The sequence below is a fragment of the Anneissia japonica genome, unplaced genomic scaffold (assembly GCF_011630105.1).
Source record: "Anneissia japonica isolate Jap-2015-1 unplaced genomic scaffold, ASM1163010v1 scaffold1128_len1000024_cov185, whole genome shotgun sequence".
Lineage (NCBI taxonomy): Eukaryota > Metazoa > Echinodermata > Crinoidea > Comatulida > Comatulidae > Anneissia > Anneissia japonica.
In genome coordinates this window covers 38,674-62,405 of record NW_022705247.1, presented here as the reverse complement: position 1 = coordinate 62,405, position 23,732 = coordinate 38,674, and the positions used below count along the sequence as shown (strand labels likewise).

The following is a 23,732-nucleotide window of genomic DNA, read 5'->3' as shown; positions in this document are numbered from 1 at the left end:
AAATTATCAGTGTGGGATTCGGTTTGAGAAGTTTGTAATCGTTTACTTCTGCACACTGGTTTCAAACGTTTAGGTTAAACCAAAGAGTTGAACTTTCACTCTCGGGGTTGTGTCGTTGAAACACAATCCTCCTATTACCGTATCTCGAAAATACAACCACGATTGAGAAACAGTAAAAGGTGTTTGTATCGAATGCATGGTGCATCTCTATTAGGCATGTTCGAGTTTCCAACTCAATTTTGTTCGATTTCCGAATTCTATTCAATTTCTAATACGGCACCCCCTACCTCGTGGTAGTAATCCCTCTTACAGGGTTAACTACAAGACGATACCATAGGGTTTATTCCCCCGAGAAGGAAATAGACAGAAAAATATACTTACTGAATCACTTTCTTCGGCTGATTCATTTACCTTTCATTATTTTCAACTGCCTAAAGCTTTGTCCAGATTATTAAATTTTTCATGTGCCTATATATGGTCATGATGTGATGTCATCATGACCATATTTAGGCATGTCACATGTTTCTGTCAAATTTGATACTGTAGTCTAGACAGGGCTTAATAAAGGGCTTTTACACCCTCACAAGATCGCCGGAAATTGGCTGTATAGTACCTCCTCCTCCCTTACTGGTGATAACTTCTAGAACTCGTATTTGGATGTTATGGAACTCAACCATTTTTCTGATTTTCCTTCTTAAGAAAATTTCTAAGTATTATTTTACTTTTCAAATCTTTGTGTTGACTGGATGTCATGAATATGTAATATGTTCTTCCAGAGCTGTTTTCAATGCTCATTCTTGAGTGTTTATTGAATCTGGTACCAAGGTTTTCTTAGGGTTACATAATATATGTTTGGACTTTCATTAAATGTAGAGTATCAGAAACCTATATGGGAGTATAAGGGCTACACATGTTTAACTACTGCTGCTGCTGCTGTTATGAATTGAAACTGTACTTGGTGGTTAGATGTGAACCCTGTACTTTAGTCCTGTCAAAAGTTCTCCAGTACTCCACATTCTGAAATATACTTTTTTGTTTAATTTAACAACAGATTGTAATCCCTGATAGTTGGTGGAATGAATTAGATATTATGCATATAATTACCAAGCTCAAAATATCTTTACTGTCTATAAATTAAATGCATTTTTTATTTAAAATTTTTATTCATTCAACCTGCCGCCCGCAAAAAATAAAAAAAATGTTCCCGCCCTCCACTGACAATCTTTAAAAAAATAAGTTCACGAAACAAGGTATGAAAAAAGTCTCGCCTAAACTAGCCATAGCCAGTCATCAAAGAAGTATATAATGCATTGTAGTTTTCTTCTGACAATAATGGATTTAAAAAAAATATATTTTGAAACATTTTATTATGCTATAATTTTGTAAATTGTTTTCTTATTTTGCAGGACATCAGCAAGAGGTTGTCATTGCCGGCAGATATGCATCTTCCAGAAAAGTTTTTAGCAAAATGTAGCTTTAGTCCTCCTGCCGATAAACTGACCAGGAGGTCACGCAGGGCGTCGTTGGTAAGGGCCTATAAAGTTAGTTTTGTTACTAAACCTTGTTAGCAATCTGTCACTCATTGTTCTTTTCCAATCCCTCATTTATTTAGGCATTAAACCTATTGGTTTTTTTTCACCTGACGTTCATGGGGGTAGGCAGGAGGTGTGGGAGTTGCCGACACCCCTCCCCAACCAACGCCCGTGGTGACAAATTAGTTCCAGTAAGCGGGTTAAAATGAGAATGATCAGTAGGTTTTCATTGGAATAGGGATTTAGTTACGCTTTTCCAATTTTTGTATCTACAACATTTTTAACTATAGCTACAGTAACAGGACATCAGAACTGAAGAAAGTAATAACAACTATGTTTTATCACATGTTGAATCTTTACACCTAAAAGGAAGCATGATTATTTCACCAGATAATAGAGATTGTTTCAAATGAATTAACAACTTGGTCTGTTCTTTTAGTCTGAAATAGGTTTTGGTAAATTAGAGACATACACTAAGTTGGATAAGTTAGGTGAAGGCACATATGCTACAGTTTTCAAAGGCAAGAGCCGCTTAACAGATAACTTAGTTGCACTAAAGGAGATCCGGTTAGAGCATGAAGAGGGTGCACCATGTACAGCTATTCGAGAAGGTGAGGTTTTATTTTAATTTTCTTTTGTGACATTTATGTCCTATTTACTTATTTTTTTTCCCTGTGTTGCCATACAGTAGTATATTATTACCTTAGTTAAGACATTTAAGATGTTTGGCAAATCTTCCATCTGCAGATAACAATAATCTGAAATAAATAGGAAACTTGAAATTAGTTTGTCAAGCTATAGTGCTGTGCTATACCCATCCACCTTTCAAAAATTTAAATACCAACATTATACTGGATAAGATTTGTAGGATATTGAAGCTGAGAAATAAGTAAAGTTTCTGACCAAAGAATAAGCATTGGGATGCTATAGCTTGACAAACTAAATGGTCATAAATATCATATTTTTTTTAATCATTGTTATCTGCAGATGGAAGGTCTTTACTATTCAACATTAAAATGCCCCACATCCTCCCAGACAATCTTTGGTAGGATGTTGAAGGCGAGATGTAGATAGAGTATCCAAGGACACAAGCGATGCCACCAGCCCAATGCTTAACTGCTGCCCTACATGCATTACTTGCACCCAAGGACACAAGCGATGCTACTAGCCTAATGCCTTTCTGCTGTGTGACATGTATCGCTTACACCCAAGGACACAAGCGATTCTACCAGCCCAATGCCTTACTTCTGTGCTACACGCTTCCACCTACCATGCAAGCTATGTTGATGTCTTTCTTAAAGACACAAGCGACACAACCACACCAAAGCTATACTTTTATACCACATAATTGTAATCTAATGCATTTCAATTTTTTTCTTTTAATGTCTTGGTAAATTTTCAAGATGATCCCTGATTAAATGTTTTCATTTGTAATCCATCTTGCAATGATTGTAGCGCTCCTTCTCAGTAGCGAGGTACTCATCTCATCCATAATAGGCCATTTCCTAAACTCATCTTCTTATCTTCAGCGTCTATCGTTAATTTCTTTTTCCATAACATTAAATGGAATTTACTCAAGGTTAAAGTAACCATGAATGCAAGTCTTTATTTTATGTTGATGTTATCAATAATTCTATTTATTAATAAGTGATTACTAATTATTATTATCGTATTGTAATTTTATTTATTGCTTCAGAAAAGAGTGCTTATATACCAAACCAGTAGACCTAGTCCCATTATTGTTGTGGTTGCCATATTATTGTATGGTTTGTGTAGTATATCTCTATATTTGATTATTCATTTGAGACTCTGACTACTTGAGTAGCGTGGATCATGTTCATATTCATTATTAGTGAATATAATTTTGACTGTCATTTAAAATGCCATGAATATTGTATAAATATAATATATATATTTATAAAATATTAATATCAGATGTAACTATTTGATAAGACATAAATATTATTTATTATGCAAGTGATATAGTTCTATATCATGTTAATAAACCTGTCTATATTTTTGGCTGGAATTAAATATTATTTTGGTTATTAGTAATATTATTATATTTAGGCCATTGTAAAATTTTGATAAATGTATGTCTTTAAATTTTAACTGTATTTATCACTTTATTATTTCAGTATCTCTACTAAAAGGTCTGAAACATGCCAATATCGTAACCTTGCATGACATTATACATACAGAAAAGTCGCTTACTTTAGTATTTGAATACCTGGTAAGTTCATATTTTTGTATTGGTTTAATATAATAAGCAATTAGTATAGTAGTTTTCCATGCTTTATTTGAAAATTAGTGCCTTATTGCCTTAGACTTAAGCCTGGGATTTAAACTTTTTTCTGAATAGTGCATGGAAAACTGTTATATACCAATTACTTTAAAAGGAATTTAAATTGGTTAACAGTGTTATTTTGTTAGTCAATCAAATTATTTTGTTGGCAATGTTTTGATTATTGTTTTTTTTTTTAGGAAAATATATAAGGAAATTACAATTGGTTAACACTGTTTATCGATTGAATTATTTTGTTGATAATGTTCTGATTATTGTTTTCCTTTAGGAAAAATTAAAAGGAAATTAAATTAGTTAACAATTTTATTTATCGATTGGATTATTTTGTTGGTAATGTTTTGATTATTGTTTTTCCTTTCGGAAAAAATATAAGGAATTTAAATTGGTTAACAGTGTTATTTATCGATTGAATTGTTTTGTTGGTAATGTTCTGATTATTGTTTTTCCTCTAGGAAAAAGATCTCAAGCAGTATATGGATGATTGTGGAAATATTATGAGTATGAACAATGTTAGGGTAAGTAACTGGAAAGTGGCCTGGTGGTTTAAGGCAGAAGAATAACCCATAACTCATAGCACCATTGTGCTAAATTGTGTATGGGCATGGTACGTGACTACCTGTCACTGTAAAGAGGTGCTTATAATAGCTTCATGCTCTCATCTTTTCATAACTACAGGGGCTGAAATCAAGCATAGCATCTGGCTAAATCCTTACACTTCTGAATGATGCATACAAGCCGGATGTGTGTACAGGACCTCCAGTCCTTATTCAATAATACTTGGAGCTATTTACAAATATGCTGATGTTTTTTTTTTACCTCCTCAGTTATTTTTATTCCAATTACTACGTGGCTTGGCATACTGCCATAAACGTCAAGTGCTACATCGGGACTTGAAGCCACAGAATCTATTGATTAACGAAAAGGGGGAACTCAAATTAGCAGATTTTGGTAAGTGGTATTGCAATCATAAATTTGTTCAAAAAGTATATTACTAATATTTTGAGGTACTGCTGTAACACTTCTACTAATACCACTACTATTAGTACTGCTACTATTAATGGTAAAGGTAAAGGTAGGAGAATAACCCATAAGTTGCAGCGTCACTGTGCTGAATCGCGTATGGGCGTGGCCCGTGACTACCTAGCAGCCACATAGAGGCGCTTCATGGTAGCTACATGTTCACATCATTCCACAACGACTGGCTGGAATGAACCATAACATCGGGGTAACCCCCTACTCTTCCGAAAGATGCAATGGGTTCTTTAAAGTGCACACGAGCCAAATGCCCTATACTATTATAACTACTGGGATATAAACTGCAGGAAAAATATTGCCAGTTATCCTAATGTTTAGTGAAGTGCTGTGTAGAATGAATGAATAATTAAGTGTATAAGCATGCACAGTTCCCAATACAAGCCTAGCTTGCTGAGACCTCTGTATTTGCATATTTAGAAATTGTATATGACTATGAATTAATAAATTGATTGATTGATTAATTCACTACTACCTCTGCTTCTCTACGTACTGCTATAATATTGATGAGTTGCGGGAATGTAATTCTCAAATTTATATTTATATTTTTTTAATGTTGCAGTATCATGGCTTCCATTGTGTAGTTTTTATACAATAATAGTCGAAAAATTTGCTATCTATATGAATTAATCAAATCTATTGAAATGTACAAATGTGCATTCGGTGTATGGCTACCTTTAATATAGAGGGCAGCAGACTTGATTTTACAACCAACAGCTACAAATATCTACTATATTAGTATTACTATTATTATTTTTATGTTACTGCTATAAGTGCTGCTAATTCTGCTGCACTGCTACTACAACTGTCATGCTACTACTACTTACACTGTCATTCTACTAATACTACTCTCATACTACTTCTACTACTTCTTATACTGTCATGATACTAATACTGCTGGCATGCTACTACTGCTACTTATACTGTCATGCTACTACTACTGTCATGCTACTAATATTGCTGTCATGCTACTAATATTGCTGTCATGCTACTACTTTTGCTTTTACTACTACGAAAAATTTGCTATCTATATGAATTAATCAAGTCTATTGAAATGTAAAAATGTGCATTTAGTGTATGGCTACCTTTGATATAGATGGCAGCAGATTTAATTTCAAAACCAACAGCTACAAATATCTACTATTAGTATTACTATTATTATTTTTATGCTACTGCTATAAGTGCTGCTAATTCTGCCATACTAATTCAGCTGCACTGCTACTACAACTGTCATGCTACTACTACTGTCATGCTACTACTACTTACTAGATCTTATACTGTCATGCTACTAATACTGCTGGCATGCTACTACTGCTACTTATACTGTCATGATACTAATACTGCTGTCATGCTACTATTACTGTCATGTTACTAATATTGCTGTCATGTTAACTGCTTTTCCTTTTACTACTACGTAAAATTTGCTATCTATATAAATTAATCAAGTCTATTGAAATGTAAAAATGTGCATTTAGCGTATGGTTACCCTTGATATAGAGGGCAGCAGACTTGATTTTAAAACCAACAGCTACAAATATCTACTATTAGTATTACTATTATTATTTTTATGCTACTGCTATAAGTACTGTTAATACTGTACTGCCATACTACTGTAATTCTTCTACACTGCTACTACAACTGTCATGCTACTAATATTGCTGTCATGCTACTACTTTAGCTTTTAACACAATCATTTGTTTTACCTCTTTGTTTTTTTTTTTTTCTAGGTTTAGCAAGGGCCAAATCAGTACCAAGTAAAACATATTCCAATGAGGTAGTCACCCTATGGTACCGGCCGCCTGATGTTCTTTTAGGAAGCACAGAGTATAACCAATCCATTGACATGTGGTAAGTTCTTTATTGTGTTTATCAATAACTTGTTTCTGTATGGTACTGTTAACATTGTGTGGTATAAACCATTTTGTAGCTCGAAATGAACCTAACCTTCCCTTAATGAAGCTCTCTTTATCTCAACTTGATAAATATGAATGTTTAATAATGATTTACAAGATTCTGTTGAAACAGGCGCCCACTTATTTACAAAATAATATATTCAAAACAAATACTTTTAATTACAATTTCCGGCATAGTGCAAACAATTTATTTATTCCTAAACCAAACACAAGTTTTTAAAAACGTAGCATTTCATATCGAGGTGCAGCCTGTTGGAATGCACACAAGTTTGACAAAAATGAAATTTTAAAAATTCTATATCACACTTCTAAAGTAACATTATACAAATGATTTAAAATAAAAAATAAAATTTAATAATAATAATAATTATTATTATTATTATAATAATTATAATGATAATATATTAGTATTTTCTATGTAATGTGAATTTTGAATGTCTTGTAATTGAATTTCTTTAAATTAATGTATTGATATTTTACATGTTTTATATGAATTTTATTTTAATCTTGTTTAAGAACGATTATTTAATCGAACAAATTTATTTATTTTTACTTTTTGTGCTTTTATTTTCGAGTTGAAAGGTCAATCAATATAAATAGTGGGTGTTTGTGTTTAATCTGTCGATTGTCTTTACACAGTTCAGACTACTAAGGCTATGTTCTCATACGGCAGCTAACGGTTAGCAGGATGCCATGCGTCCATGCGAGAAAATCCCAATCCGGATACCAAAATATGATGATCGAATCACTGGCCAATAAGAAACTGGAAATTGTAAACGCGTACATGTGATTGGTTGATGATAGAAACGCCCTCAACTTGCTAACCGATAGCGCTTGCTAACCGTTAGCGTATCCGGATACCGCTAGTGGTTAGCGCTAACCGATCGGGCGTTCTCACGTAGGTGCTAACGGTTAGATACTAGAGCTCTCGTGAGAACCAGGCTAATGTTTCTTATTGCTTTATCACATTAGCATCAAAGCTTTGATGCACATTAATACTCAAAACAAAAAATACATTACTTTCTTCCCACATCATCAAGCGTCATTTTCTCATTTACCTCCATACCATTATCGTTGTCATCATCGTCGTCATAAAAAATAATTTTTACATTGTCATTTAAATTGCTAGTGTCATTACTAATGTCGGTTATCAAACCTATTTTGATTAATGTAATGCTTCCTTTTTTCAGGGGAGTCGGTTGTATATTCTACGAGATGGCAGCAGGGCGCCCTCTATTTCCAGGTTCTACAGTTGAAGATCAACTACACCTTATATGGAAAGTTCTAGGAACACCAAACGACAAAACGTGGCCTAGTATTACATCCAATGAAGATTTTATGTCATATAAATTCCCAGTATACCGAGCAGAGCCACTCATTAATATTGCCCCGAGGCTTGACACCACTGGATTAGAACTACTTGGGAAACTTTTAAAAGTATGTTTGATGACATTTAGTATTGTTCTGATAGCACTGGCATGTCTATGGGTGCATGAAGGGAGAGGGGGTGGGGGGGAGGTGCAGGCCTCCCCCTAAAAATTAAGTAGAAGTAAAATAACTCAAGTAGTTAATATTTACTTTATATCACCTTATTTTGTGATGTAGCACACCCTTAATTAATTATCGTCGTCATTATCTTAAGACTCCTAGTTACACCAAAGCGTAATCCCAAAACTTTAATGGTAGTCATATCCAGCCTGTCGCTATAATTTCATTTCCCCATCCTCCACTTTGCGTAAAATTTTAATACAGTTCAGATTAACATCTAAGACCAGTGTAGCTATAGATAAGGAGAAAATCCAACATATGATTTAGGAAGGTAATTAAACATATAAATGGAAGATGTAAATATTGATGCAGAGTTTCATTTACAGTAATTGTTTTCACTTTATCCTCAGTATGAAGGCAAGAATCGGTTATCAGCCTTTGAAGCAACCAAACAGCTATTTTTCAAGCCTCTCGGGCCTAAGGCTCATTACCTTAAAGACAGTGAGTTTGTTCAACTATCATCATAGTATTATTATTATTATTATTGTTATTATTATTATTACTGTATAGCTATCATTTTTGTTATGTTATTGATTTTTTTTTTTTATTTTTTTTTTATTTTAACATAAATGTTATTTTTGCCAAGTAGAAAAAAAAAAGCAAAATAAATTAATATTGAGGTTATTCATTGAGATTCCAACAAAAGGCTTTGGAGGTACTATGCAGTGCTCACACCTAAGCTCCGCCCCTTGGCTATTGTTGCTAAGGTCCCTCAAAACGATAACGTAGACATTTGTAAACATGTGCGTTTGTTGATTGGTCCAGCGGTTAAGTGAGGGGCACCGTAAGCTTCAGCTATAATATTGGCGCTGGTTCGAACGGCTCACTCGCCAATGGTTCCAGTGGTGAAACAAGTCTTCTCGGATAAGGATACACATTTGGCTCGTGTGCACTTTAAGGAACCCAGTACATCCTTTGAGGAGAGTAGGGGTCACCCCGGTATACTAGTCCAATCAGCCCCTGTCGTTTAATTGATATGCCACATAGGATAGTGTTTAAGTTCAGTTATTGGCTTTCGTGCCTAAAGAAATGAAATGAAAGTTTGTGGGTCAACACATGTGATTATGGAAAACAAATGTGTATTCCTAGCCCTGTTCAGATTTTTCAGTTCTTAAGTTCAATTGACATTCTAGAATGATCCATTTAAAACTTATCTACAACACATACATTGTGTTTTTTTTTCTACTATAGCGCAATCATTGTTTGATTTAGAAGAATGTAAACTCACCAAAGATCCTGGTATTCGATCATCGTCAGTACTTGGAGTAGGTAAGTGAAAACGCACGTGTATCATTGTGGCGAGTGAATTTCAATCGTACTCTACTAAAGGTTGATGTTCTGGGAATGCATTACTTGTGTGTATTACTCTCTCCACACTATTTTGTGACAAAAACATGTGACATATGGTCATGATTACATCACACGACCATATATAGGCACATCATGACTATATATGGGCACATCATGACCATATATATAAGCACGTCATGACTATACATGGGCACATGATGACCATATATAGGCACGTCATGACTATATATGGGTATACAATAGTTTCTTGTCAAAGAAAATTTGATAGTCCAGACAGAGCTTAATGTGCTGTTCATACACATTTTATGTGACAAATATATGTGATGTGACATTTGTGGGCATGATTATGTCATATTACACCTAAATATGGCCACATTATGCTTATTTGTCACATAACATTTGATAGTGTGGCCAGGGATTTAAACAGTTGTCATGAAATGGCCTTGTGATAATAACATCATTGTAGTTTGAAGTTGTTTTCATATTTATTTAACAGTTTGGTAAACGGGTGTTTGAGGATTGATGTGTCAAAGGCCAGACTTTTTATACCTTGTTTAGTATTCAGGAAAAAAAATATGAAGGCAGAAATTAATTTTATTAATTTGATAAAATAATGCAATAAACATCTAGATGGTAGAGAAAATAAAAATATAGCTAATTCACAATCAACTAAAAATGTAGACGTTATTTGAGACTAAAAACTAAAAACTTTTCATAGTTTTGATATAGAGGCATAGTCCTGTCAAGAGTATCAAAATATGTGACAAACACATGTGACATGCCTAAATATGGTCATGATGACATCACATCATGACTATATATGGGCACATCATGACCATATATAGGCACATCATGACCATATATAGGCACATCATGACCATATATAGGCACATCATGACTATATATGAGCATACAAAAGGTTTTTGTCAAAGAAACGTTGATAGTTTGGACAGAGCTTTAGATTAAGCCTACATAAATGAGTAGTTTATTATCAGAATTTTTTTATTAATATCAAATCAAAGAAAAATTTCTTCAGCTGCCGTCTCGTTGTTTTAATTGACTGCATACAAACCACAAAGTTCGTGGTGTGATAATATACAAATATGAATGTTTTTTGTATTTGTGCAATGGAAAGAATGAAAATATTTTTCCATTGCACAAATACAAAGCATTCATTAATTGTTTTATAACACATCTTAAATAGATCTTTATCATTTCGATATTTCATGAAAAAAGTTAGATCTACATTTCCTCTGAATGGAGCAGTACATATTTCAACCAATGAAGGCATTATATTAGGTGGAGATGTGCAATGGGACAAAACAAATGCAACAAAAATGCATGAATGGAACTAAATTTTCATGATGAGTGACAAATGGTGCAAAGAGCCCATGTCATGTGATACGAAATCAACCATTCATATGACAAGAATCTATTTAGGATTTATAAAAATAAGATGATTCTGGCTTCATTTAGAGTTTGTGTAGGCATACACCTTACAAATAGACTAGACTGGCTTAATAGTAGTTAGTAGTAAGCCTACATCTATATTAAGTTGACAGATTAAGTTGATTATTGGTAGGTTTTAAAAACAAGGTAATAAAAGTCTAGTCTGACAGGTGTGTGGTCCTAATTCTGCTTAAATTTGTGTTTATTGTATTTTTTTTTAATTGCATCTCATAGATTGCTGTTTTATGAATACTTCATACATTAATGTTGTTAATTTTGGTAGTATAGTTGCTATTGTTATTATTTTTTATAGACAATATTAATGAGAATATATTATTTTATTAATATTTTAATTTGCAGCATGTTTGTACTTGTGCAACAGTCCACATGTTCATGTCATCATCTATTGGACAGTCTAAATTTGAATATAGATTGGTTATTCAATACAACCAATCACAGGACGAATAGCCAAGGATTCTATATTAATTTAAAGGATTAATACAGGCTATCAAAAACAGTTGATTTGAACATGCTTAACTGTAATTTAAACTTTCAATTGTATTAATTATTTATTATTGCAAGATTATGCCCATGTAGTGCTCTTTGTTGTGTTTGCTTTTTAAGCCCCTTTCACACTGAGTATATATGATTTCATGTTTTAAAATGTGATTCTCATTGCATGGGACAATAACTACCAAATTTTCTTATGTGTAACCACAACCTGGGCATAAACCAATCCCTTATTACCTATCTTGACCTATGTATGAGCACACCCCTTCATTTCAGAAAATACTACACTTTGTGAAACCGCATTTTCTGTGAGGCCTAAGCTAGACTTACCTCGCTCCACTAAACTTGCAGGCTCTCTACTGTTTACATTTTCTGATTTCATGTTTAAGCCCAACCAAAATTCTGCCCAATTTTGTGTTTAAAAATTTGAGGAATTATGGACAATCAAAAATTGTTTACATATTACAAATTTATTCATATAATATGAACTACAGTGTGAAGGGGGCTTGGATTTATTAATATCTTTTGCGTGTGTTTATATTTCATTTGCATGCTTGTTATATTACATTGGCGTTGTATTTTAATGTGGCAGGCAAAATTGAAGAAGAATCTGAGTCAAATAACACATCAACCAGTCTCATGATAAGCTAGGTTAGTGTTAACATTGTCATGACTAACTAACCAGGGAAATTGTCACTGTCAGCTGCTGGGAGGTTATTGATATGAGGCTGCTAGTCAAGGGTTGCTTTGTACCCATCAGTCAATCGATCATTAATTGATTCTATATTATCATATTGTCGTCAGGATTGTTGTATTTTTTTACTGTTACCAATAACAAGCTTGCTTATTTTCTACAGACAATACCTTCACAAGATGAACATACACAATCTGCTCTATATAGATTAATACCAAAGGGAATAGAACTGCAAGAGGTCAAACTCCATGATTACCATTTTGAGAGATTTGATATGCATGACTACACCATTTGCCTAGATTGGTGGGGTTGGCAGGGCCCCTGGGGTTTAACCCTGCTAGGGGTCTGAGTTTCAGTCACACAACCAACTGTGGTTGTGGCAATTAGATTAGATTTGGCTGGGCTATTTGGTCGGTAAAAAGAGAAATTTTTTCTAGAACAAGATAACGAAAGCTCTCTAATGTCTCAAGTTACTGCATGACCGTTTTTCTATTGCATTTATAAATGCCTGTCATGCATGTTTTTCTGCAAAATGCATGTTTCATCCAAAATCACTTTAAAATGCGGGACCATCCCGCATGATGCGAGATGGTTGGTAACTATGTCCGACTCATAAGTTTCATAGAAAAAGTACTAGCATAAACTAGAGGGTGTCCTTCAAACAAACATAAAAGGCGTTCTTATCGGATACGTGCTGCTTCTATAGAATGCATGTTCGAATTGCAGTTGGACCACAATTCTATACTCTTTGCTAATACACTTTTCACATGGTCACCATTGTTTACAAATTGTAACAACTAGTAACAAGTTGTAACCAGGTACATGTAGTGTGAAAGCAAGTCAACATAAACATAAAGTGAGGAAGTTAAATATTGAATTATTTTGTTGCAAGTTTATGAACTCAAAAGCCAGTATATGTTCAAATAAAATATATTTTTGTATACTTTTAGGGCTTGGGAACAAAACAAGGCGACAGAGTATGCTGTTCTAAGCATCATCAGAAGCCACAAGTTAACCAGTATAGTGGAGAGATTGCTGTACCACTGGGGACCACATTAAAAATCAATGAAGCAACCAACAATCCTCCCACAGATGAATAAATAAAAATCTAAATATATAATAATTCTGTGTTTTCTTGTCGTTGGCGAACTTTTATTTGTCGCCATGCTCGTTGTCAGCAGTTGTTGAGCAGTTAGCCACTACTTATCGTCTTGCGTGATGTTTGTGTGTTCAGAGACATTGAAACCTTCTGCTTGTGGAATGAAGTAGTCATAAGTGGATGATCACCTTAGAAAACATTAAATCCTAGATGTCTACCTATCAGACAATAGTACTAGTAGTTTAACCTTTAACCCTGCAAATTATTAAAGTGGCATTGTCACTAGTCCTAGAATTTATCTTTCTGTAATTGTCAAAAATGTAAACATTCTTATTTTGCATTCTGTGATTGGCTACGGTAAAGTGCTTAGCCTCAATTACAGACTTTTGATGGTAAATATCAACTGTTTGAATGATGAAATGCTTGATAATGCCACTTTAAATTCCATAATAAATATATTTGTGTGTTGATCTACAGGATATATTATAACTTGCTTTGTTATTAAACTGTTCGATATTGTAGATGTCATATAGGAAAATGCAGGAGGTTAAACTTATTCATTTTTATTTTCATCTCCTCTTTGTATAAAGCTGAAATGGAGTAATCATTACAAATTGTATTCCTTAGTATTGTCTTCAATTACGATGATTTATATTAATTCAATTATTTATGAATTACCCTGTAATCTATCATGATTCCATTTTAATTTTTTTATAATAAAAAACAAACTTTCAAGCAGAAAAAATACTTGTACTTGAACCATTTACAAAAAGATTTAACAGCAAAGAACAATAATGTATTGTCATTGTGCTCAAAAGACAACTAAAGTATTTAGTGCAAGTAGAAATGCTCTAAACCTTGTCATCTCTTCCCCACCCCTATCTTGGCATGGCTTTGAGGGTCAAGCCTTTAGTTTGTAGTTGTATCTAGCACTAATTTGATTCAGTATGTATGATTGTATTGTATTAACCAAATAAATAATGTATTAATTTATATACTGTACAGGAATGTCTCTAAAATCAACTAAAATTTAGGAAATTGTGGCAAAAGTTGCCTTTTACCTTGTGTCTGGTGACTGTAAAAGCAAATTGTGCCTGGATCCAAATGGCTTTTTAACTTGGTCTGGGTACAATTTTAACGGAGTACAGGTGGCTTTGTGCCTGGGTCCAGGTGCCTTTTCGTGCCTGGTCCAGGTGGCGTTGTGTTTTGTCTAGTATTTGGAGGTTGATTCTCAATTTGTGCCCTGGTTTAGATAATACATATTACTTTTACGTTAGCATTGGCCTGAATGTTTGAAATGCACATAAGAGGTGGCAGCTGCTTCTTGTTTGTCATAAGCTTTGTCCACACTGTCAAACTGTGGTATGTCCATATATAGTAATGACGTGCCTATATATGGTCATGATGTGATGTCATTATGACCATATTTAGGCATGTCACATGTTTTTGTCAAATAAAATTTGATAGTGTGGACAGGGCCTTTACGTAAGATTTGTTAATCCCATTAAGCTCTGTCCACACTAGCTGGTTTCATCTGACAAGTGCCTGTGATTTATCTGTATGGTTGTTATATATAAGATCATCATGGCCATATATTTTCAAATCACAGATATTAATCACAGAAAATGTGATGATAATAACCGGACATTACTCTTGGTACATGTGGCAGTGTAGTTCATTGCATTAATGACAAATATGACAAAAGGAGCAAGTCACAGATATTGTCACAAAATTTGGTAATGTGGACAGAGAATTACACCTGGCACAGGTGTTTGTGGAGGACTTTGCATTACACCTAATACAGGTGGTATTGTTGTCATGTTGAATTACACCTAGCCCACAGGCAGTGTTAGGTGACAATGTTCAGGTGACAATGACAGTGTTTAAGGATATATTTGTCCCTAATCCAGGTCAAGATTTAGGTCCATGGTTTGACCCTAGATTAATGGTCTATGTGACATAATCAAATTTAAAACTGGTTGTGGCAGAGGGAATTATAGTTTATATTGTACACTGTTCAAGATAACCTTATTATTCACTGCTCATGATACATTGTTCCAGTTATTGTGTTCTGCATTTTGTCCCAGACAGTAGATATATTGCTTATGGGTTGTGTCCTTTGAGGGGAACATTGCAATGCATTGAGTCTTTTTTTTTTGCTAAAAATAATTGTAACATTGAAAGGTAACATAATATTTTCCCCCTTTTTACATTTGTGTACAGTTAAAATAATATACCTTGGATTCCCATATCACTACTGCAGAAGTATTCAGCAGTACAGCATTTACTAAATGTAGCTTGTATGGCGCCCTCCCTGATTTTTTAAAACTTTATGTGATTTTATGGGCCCAAATTTGTTTCAGTTGCTGTAGCCTGCCCACATCATTTTTAGCCTACAGCATTTCACTTACTTAATGGGCAACTGTGACCTTGGTATTTTCCTGAAGCATAAAAAAATTTGGCCAAGTAGCATAAGTGTCACAGGCCTATGTGGTAGGGCAAGTAATACAAATAATCAGTCTAGCCTATTATATAACATGCATTTGTAAACAGAATGCATATGATGCATTCCATACATGCTCTGTGATAGGTTGGATTATTTGTTTATAAGTCTTGACTTTTGACATTGATGTGCGCAGTCGAAACTATAATATGACTTTAATAATGCCCTACAAAAAGGGATAGCAGATACAGGTCATTAGCGTGGGCACTATGTTTGTATTCTACGTCATGATTTCCTATACCTATATTATTCATATAATAATTATTAAAGTATAATTTGTTGCTGCCTAATGCTGTAATTCATATCTTGAATATTCGATTTCCAGTATTTTAGTTGATTTTTCATTTTTTATAGCTAAATTAGATAGATAAAATTTCTGATCTTAGTTAACCCACATGAAGAAGTGCAATCATCCTAATAATGAAGACAATTTTAGTCTATAGTAGAATAAGTCATCATGTTAAAGGTCATGTCAAATGTCATCCAAACTGGTCGTGTCGTTCACTTTCAGTTTGTGATTGTTACTATTAACAATGATCAACTAATTTAATCGACATTGGCTCATTATTTTTAGTTGTCAAACCATCAAACAACCCGTTTTTCAATAATATTATCATCATCATTGACAAGAAAAATCCTCAAATCGTCTGTATTATTATTAGGCCTATCTGTACTAATTAAATAAAATACCTAGTCGACATCAGTCTAACAGATCGATTTTAGCAACAAGTGTCTGTCGCAGTGGCGTATCTAGAAGTCTTCAAACGATGGGGGGAGCGAAAGTGAAGCTGGGAGCGAAGGTGAAGTGAGAAGAGCGAAAGTGAAGTGGGGGTGGTGGGCTCTAATTAGCAAAAAGAAGGTGATTTTAGGTGATTTTTAAGTAATTGACTGATTTTTAAAAATTTTTGGTTGGGGGGTGGGGGGTCAGGTCATAGACTAAAAAATTCGCCGACCTAGTTTGTTAGGTGGAACGGCATAATATTTTAAACACTCCAGAGGAGAGTAAGGGCATATTGGAGAAAATTTAAATCCGGTCAGAATTGCAAACGATCTAGTCGTAGCATAAAACTAGACAAAATCTAAACATGGTAAGGGAACAGCATTGGACGCCAGCCGTACCACCCCCACCCCCACTCACTCTCCTCCCATCGGACATCCTTGAATCCCTAACGTCGGACCAAAAATATCAATTTGCCTATCCAACTAATGTTATTTTGATTGGCAATTTCTAATATTTTGTTTAAAAGCACAATCCGGAGCCATACTAAGCCATAAAATCTTAGCCTACTAGAATTTCTTTTTTTATTCCGTCCCCTTGGTTCGTACCCGCTGTCTACAAATTTCTGTAGCCGCCACTGTAAGGGAAGTTGCTAAAGCCAATGAGCAGAGTTGTTTGATAATAATCACATTCAAAAACTGCGGTAGTGTCCTCAACAGAACAGCAACATCGGAAGTCAAATAGAAGTGTAATATTGTACATAATGATTGAATTCTAAGGAAAATAATGACGATTAAACTTGTAAATACACTGCATCATGAGAGGAACTGCCATAGTGTCGACTAGTGGCAGTGCATCATCCCACTAGCAAAAATATCACTCAATATGGAAAGGAACATGTAATGAACATTATTATTACGTATAGACAGAAATATAAATTGCAGTATGTGAATTAGGAAACAAACCAAAATTTACTACATTCTGGAAGGGGCAGGAAATGTTCACAGAGCATATTATAGACAACATATTATTAGTGGTGTAACCCCTATGGACTCATTAATACACACCACTCTTTTAACATAAATCATAGCCTTGACATTATGGTCTAAACAAACACTTGGACTTTCTATCTGCCTTTACATTCCACCTTTAATGTCATTGTCTACCCATTTTCACTGTCTCCTTCTGCTCTCTCTCCCTTTCGTAGCTCACCTCCACGCTTTGCATGGTGACATATTTCCTCCTGTCATATGTCCATGCACCTTTTGCTTCCATACGCTTTTTACCGGTTTTCGGTTGGTCGCTCTGGAATCAAGAACCCTAAAATAATTCGTAGTGTCGACACGCACGTTATTGTTTGGTTCTTTAAAGCTGTTCAACGCTTTGTTGAAAGCTGTATTCTGTACATGATTTGAATGACGTTGTGTGAATACTTCATCAATACGTTTTAGTTTCACATTGCTGAAAATAATTTAGATGATTGTTCTTTTGGCGTCAATATTTTTTAAAAGTTTCAATAACCACAACTAGTTTCTTAACATGTAATTACATCATTTCTGATCCACTTCACTGCAAGAGGGCAAGAGGATTGTTCTCCAAATCTTTTCCAACAGGTCATGAAACAGTTAAGTATTCTTTGAATTAATCCAAGGCTATTTCCTTCATTTAGGTATGCATTTACTAGGTTTTGTACCACATTACGATGCACTACAAGTACTTTCGGAACATACTTTAAAGTTTGTTCAACTATTTTGTACACGAGTTGAATGACTTCATGAATACGTGTTAGATTTACTTCACTACAAAGAACCGAAATGTTCTCAGTAGGTCTAACCTGGCTCTGTGACCATTCTACTATTTTATATCTATACTGTTTGTTTATTCTGAAATCATATACATAGCATACGAGTACTAATAAACGTATTATTATCTGATAGTTTTCATTTATCTAGTTGTTGGCCTGAATTGTGTGTAGGTGAGTTTGGAAGCGAAAATAGTTGGTGAATTTATACAGGCCTACGTTTCTTGTAGAATGGCTTTCATAAAATTACAAAATTACTAAATTTTAGGGTTTAGAGTTGAAATATTTAACCCAAACTTCAAAACTAGTACTTTATATTTATGACATAGTCACATTTTGCTCAAATTACATGTTATACTGTCTATTTGGCCCTTTTTCTCGAAACCAGGTAATGCGAGTTTACAGCCCTTTTGTGGTCTTGGGTCTCATATACGTGTAATCAGCATTACTAATTTCATTCCCAATCAATCACCTCCTACCAGGTACCCATTTATACCCCTGGGTGAAGAGAGGCAAATGCAGATAAAGTGTCATGCCCGACACGTCACAAGTAGTGTGACGAGAATGGGTCTAACAAAGCATTTGGTCGTAATGTTCGTTAATAATCCTGACAACGTCATTACGTTTTTTATCTATGGAAACTTGCCATAGATCATCAACTGTCAGCTCCGGTTGTTCGGCTTTCAGGTGGTCAAACATAAACGCAGATGCACTAAAAGCTGGAACTTTTACATTTCTGCTATCCCAATTACGGATAACGTCTTGTTTGATGTTAAACTTTTCAGCAAAATGCTGCCAGTTACTTGCAGCAGGTGCTTCCACATCTAGGCATCGCTCAATCTCTTGTCGAATGCTGATCGGCATATCTACGAGAGTTTCATTTCTACTTCTTTTACCATTATTGGTTTCTAAACACATTTGAATAAATATAATTGAACGTAACATTAATAGCGTGATTATTTTTGTTTTTTATGAAATTGCAATTGAATTCATTAGCGTCACTGTATTAGTTCCTTTGTTTTATGGTTATACTTTGACCTTTCATTTGTAAAAATATGAACTTGTATTAAAATACATATATAAAAATAAAATTTAACATATAGATGCTGTCCGATGTCTTCTACAAGCTGTTATTAATTTACGTTTTTGGTGATTATTTGATAAAGTAATTTAAAAAATCGTTAGAACATCCTGATATTTGGGCCCTTATTATGTACAAATATTGTATGCATGGTGATCTTGGATTTCTGCTATTGCCAATCTCTCGGCTAATTTGAAAATATAAAAAAAATGTTTGGCAGCTAGTATGGTAGGCCACTGTAACCGTGTGCCTAGGTTTCTCGATCGAGGTACTTCCAGTTGATATAAATTAAGTGTACGCCAGAAATGTAGAAATGTCTTCTGTGTGTTATTTTCATGTATTACAAACCTCAAGATCAACCACATCATCGTCATCATCATTATCATCAATCATTATTACTATTGTCATCACCATTATAGTAATTGCCAGACATTATCATTGTTATCACTATCATTACGATTAATTATTATTACAGTATTAGAATTGGTATTAAAATTAGTTTTATTAATGGGCTATTATTTAAAGGATCCATTTAATACATTCGTTTGTTTTGCAATACATTTATATTGAATCATTAATCTAATAGGCCCTATAGTAGTATCATCAGCACTGTCATGTCACTGTTGTTGTTATCATCATCGTCATTATGATCATCAGTACCATTAATGTTATACAATTATTATCACAGTATAAAATAATATTAATTATTTTTCAATTTATTTTACATTCATGAAAAATTAATTATTACTCACTTAAATTACTTACTTATTTGATAACTTTGTTCACTCATCTTCGTTTTTGTTTTTACTGTGGAACAATAATATAAATAATTCTGAATAACCAATTATTAATAGGCTTAATAGGTCTTCAGATACTATTTCGTTCGCGCTGTCAACCTCTTAACGTAATTCCTAGTAGCCAACCAACTAGTGTGTCACACTGAAGAAAGTTGCAGAAATACGTCAACCTTTGTTTTCTGTCACTCGTGACACTACATATGATAGAACCTGTACATACGTGCCCACATCTCATATCTATGCCTATTTCAATGCATTTTGTAATGCCGATGACTTACTACTTGTAAGCCTAACTACTACTCGCCTTCAAATGTTAATCAAGTATGCTAATGAATATATGTCATTTCATGGGTTACACTACGATTAAACCCCTGTAAAAATACATGTACCATATTTGGCAAGAACACACTTTACCCTGATCCATCATGGTTTCTGGTACTGGTACTGATACTGGTATTGGGTATTTATATTGCGCTTTTCTCTTGCGGTTATGAAGCGCAAGCCAAGCCTCAATAATTCAGGAAAACAATGGTAGGCATAAAATCAATCATTATTCAGGAACCCCATGCATTACAATAGTACACTCACACAAACAACGAAGACAAATAAACAGATTACTACAATAAAACACGAAAGGAAAAGCAGCAAAAAGAGACTTAAGCTGCTCTCCCACCTAGGTTTATTTCACCTAAGAGTCGTACGATTTCTACGAGTTAAAACTCGTGATCTTTGGAAAGGACCTATACGAGCTTATTACGTGTTAGCTACGAGTGAGGTACGACTCTATGGAGTTGGTTACGAGTTATGTACAAACTATGCCCAGCAGAGCACCGAGTTAACTACGAGATTATTAAGAGCGTAACAAGTTTGTACCGAACTAGATACGAGTTAGGTACGAGCCAACTCGGTGCGCTCGTACTTACTCGTACTCGTTTTTGGGTGCTCGCATCAAACTCGTAGATGACAAAATCGCCGACGAGTATCCAGAGTAGTGTACGAGCTAGGTAGGAGTACCCCGAGTACTCTACGAGCTACCTACGAGTTCTTCGAGTTTACTACAAGTTATCTACTCGTGGCGATAATTTTGAACATGTTCAAAATTAGCGCCACGAGTTCAGAGCTGCTACGAGTAGGTAAGAGTCCTCTCCGAGCTTTCCGAATTGTCCTATGAGTTTTTGCCGAGTTAGCAACTCGGCAGTCTCTTGTAACTCGTATGCTGAAAAAACCCCTAGTGGGAGAGGGGCTAAGGCAAACAAGTAAGTCTTGAGTGCACGTTTAAAACGATTAGGATCTGAGATATCTCAGGTCAGTTGGAAGATTATTCCAAAGCTTAGAAACATAACAAGGAAATGAAAAACCTCCAATTCTCTTGTTATAACGTGGTATAATGAAATGTACAGATGAAGAGAAAAGTGTTGTACGTGTAGGGATACGTTGGTCGAGAAAAAATATAAATAGTTAGGAGAAAAACCATAGATACATTTGTGAACAGTGGGAATAATTTTGAAAATGAATGAATTTAGGGAAAACGTCGAACGTTTTACAATTGTGTAAAAAATGATAATCCATTTCAGCTTTAATGAAGCGTAGGGATACCTTCTCATACTTCCTAAGCAAACAAATTGGCAGGTCTTCCGAACTAAATCCTTAATGGTGGAACCAAACTATTTTGAAAATAATTCTATTAATAACTCGACGCAGCCAATGAAGTTCATTGTTGAGAGGAACAGAGTGTGTACGAGGATCATATGAAAAGACTAAGCGAGCAGCAGAGTTTTGCAATTTCTGCAGTCATCAATGTCTTTCTTGAAGAGACCACCATAGAGTGAGTTACAATAGTCAATTCGCAATAGTACGAGGGCTCTAACTGCCGCATGACATGTATCTTGATTAACAAATCTTCGAATCCTCCACAAGTTGCGCAAATGGTAACGTACACTATACTACATACCTTACTCACATGAGAACTTAAATCCTAAATCCAGTGTGGAGTCAAATGTAAAACCCAAGTTACGAGCATTTTTAGAGGCTTTTATGAGGGATCCATTAACACTGAGTTGGGCATTCCTAACTAAGGTGATGACTGTTGGTTTCTAGAAGACCAGAATGTACGGTATGTTTTATCTTAGGCCAAGCGAAGCGTAGCAGAAGTTAATTTTGAACTGTGCTCTTCATAACCGACTCCCAATAGGCCAAAGACATAACAATAAGTGTTATTGTATTTATATTGCGCAAAGAAATCATTAAAATTATGCCAAAACTACAATTTCAAAACTTTTACAATTTAAACACAAAAACAGTTAAATTAGCCAATCAAATTCGTTATTAGAAATACATCAGAATGTGATTTCACTAAAATGAACATTTCCTCACAACACTAAAAGTTACAAGAAAAAAAAATCAGCTTACCTGCATACGCAACTAAACAGACCCATGTGTAAATCGATGTCGTAATTTTAGGAAAATGACTACCATAGAAATTCCCAAATAGTTAAAAGGCACCATGTTGTTTGTTAAAATTGTTTATATGCTTAGGTTTATTATTGTGGATTCCAGAAGTTGTGCTGATGCCTAATAATATGGGGTACTAATTCGTCCTATTGTACTACAGGCCAGTCGCACCCACTCCCTTCCCCGAATATTTTCTATTATAGAATTACAATTTTATATTAGACTAAGATCTCTTTTCCCTGAATACAGTATATTGTCCTGGTTCAATGTTATCAAAGGTCTGCTTTACAAAAGCTCCACTCAGTCGTGTAAACCGATGTCGTAATTTTAGGAAATTGACTACTATGGAAATTCCCAAAATATTTAAAGCACACCATGTTGTCTGTTAAAATTGTTTATTCGCTTATGTTTATTATTGTGGTTTCCAGAAGAGCTGATAATATGCCTAATAATATCCTAAATGAATCCGTTGGAAATAACGCGGTATAAATACAATTTTCAAGCTTTTATTACCAGAATATATATAAATATAAGCAATACAATTAAAATAAAATTATATTTGGAAAAAGGCCACCAAAAGAAGCAAAGCTTTGAAACGTGGCGCCTTACAAATGAAGATATATTGAAAAATTAGATTATAATTGCGAAGTATAAGCCATACAATTATTATAATTACATGTATATAATATATACTACATGTATATAATATACATGTAGTATACTGTACACAATAGCGGTAATAATATTATCTGATAAAACAAAAAGAAAAAAAATAATAATAATGCATAATAATTAATAATACCAATGATGATAATACAGCATTACTTAAATACGTATACAAGACATAAATTAATAACACGAGGCACTAATTTGTTCTATTGTACTAGGCTAGTCCCACTGATGATAATACAGCATTACTTAAATACGTATACAAGACATACATTAATAACACGAGGCACTAATTTGTTCTATTGTACTAGGCTAGTCC

At 34.3% G+C, this 23,732-nt stretch overlaps 2 protein-coding genes across 6 annotated transcripts in view; one reads left to right on the top strand and one right to left on the bottom strand.

The window, feature by feature from the left end:
• Positions 1–14,378, top strand: part of LOC117105470 (cyclin-dependent kinase 16-like) — a 57,046-nt gene extending 42,668 nt beyond the window's left edge. For 4 of the 5 annotated variants that reach the window (XM_033246626.1, XM_033246625.1, XM_033246622.1 and 1 more), the window contains 11 exons: positions 1,407–1,526; positions 1,972–2,143; positions 3,671–3,765; positions 4,290–4,352; positions 4,662–4,785; positions 6,597–6,717; positions 7,973–8,219; positions 8,681–8,771; positions 9,522–9,599; positions 12,193–12,251; positions 13,245–14,378. In XM_033246626.1, coding sequence (XP_033102517.1) covers positions 1,407–1,526; positions 1,972–2,143; positions 3,671–3,765; positions 4,290–4,352; positions 4,662–4,785; positions 6,597–6,717; positions 7,973–8,219; positions 8,681–8,771; positions 9,522–9,599; positions 12,193–12,251 — 1,170 coding nt within the window. In that variant the 3' untranslated portion in view covers positions 13,245–14,378. The remainder of the gene's footprint in view (positions 1–1,406; positions 1,527–1,971; positions 2,144–3,670; positions 3,766–4,289; positions 4,353–4,661; positions 4,786–6,596; positions 6,718–7,972; positions 8,220–8,680; positions 8,772–9,521; positions 9,600–12,192; positions 12,252–13,244) is intronic. The other variant, XM_033246624.1, reaches the window with a different exon arrangement.
• A 3,565-nt stretch (positions 14,379–17,943) lies between these two features.
• LOC117105469 lies at positions 17,944–22,370 on the bottom strand. Its single transcript, XM_033246621.1, has 3 exons — positions 22,254–22,370; positions 20,262–20,303; positions 17,944–19,323 (listed from the first exon to the last, which is right to left on the bottom strand). Exons 2-3 carry the CDS (start codon positions 20,284–20,286, stop codon positions 18,986–18,988), a joined length of 363 nt encoding a protein of 120 aa, XP_033102512.1. The 5' UTR covers positions 20,287–20,303; positions 22,254–22,370; the 3' UTR covers positions 17,944–18,985.
• Between the last annotated feature and the right edge of the window lie 1,362 nt (positions 22,371–23,732).

Coding starts and splice junctions, on each gene's coding strand:
- LOC117105469 (XM_033246621.1), bottom strand. CDS start 20,286: ATGAGTGAACAAAGTTATCAAATAA. Junction 19,324..20,261: donor TGAACAAAGTTATCAAATAA/GTAAGTAATTTA, acceptor AAATGTGTTTAG/AAACCAATAATGGTAAAAGA.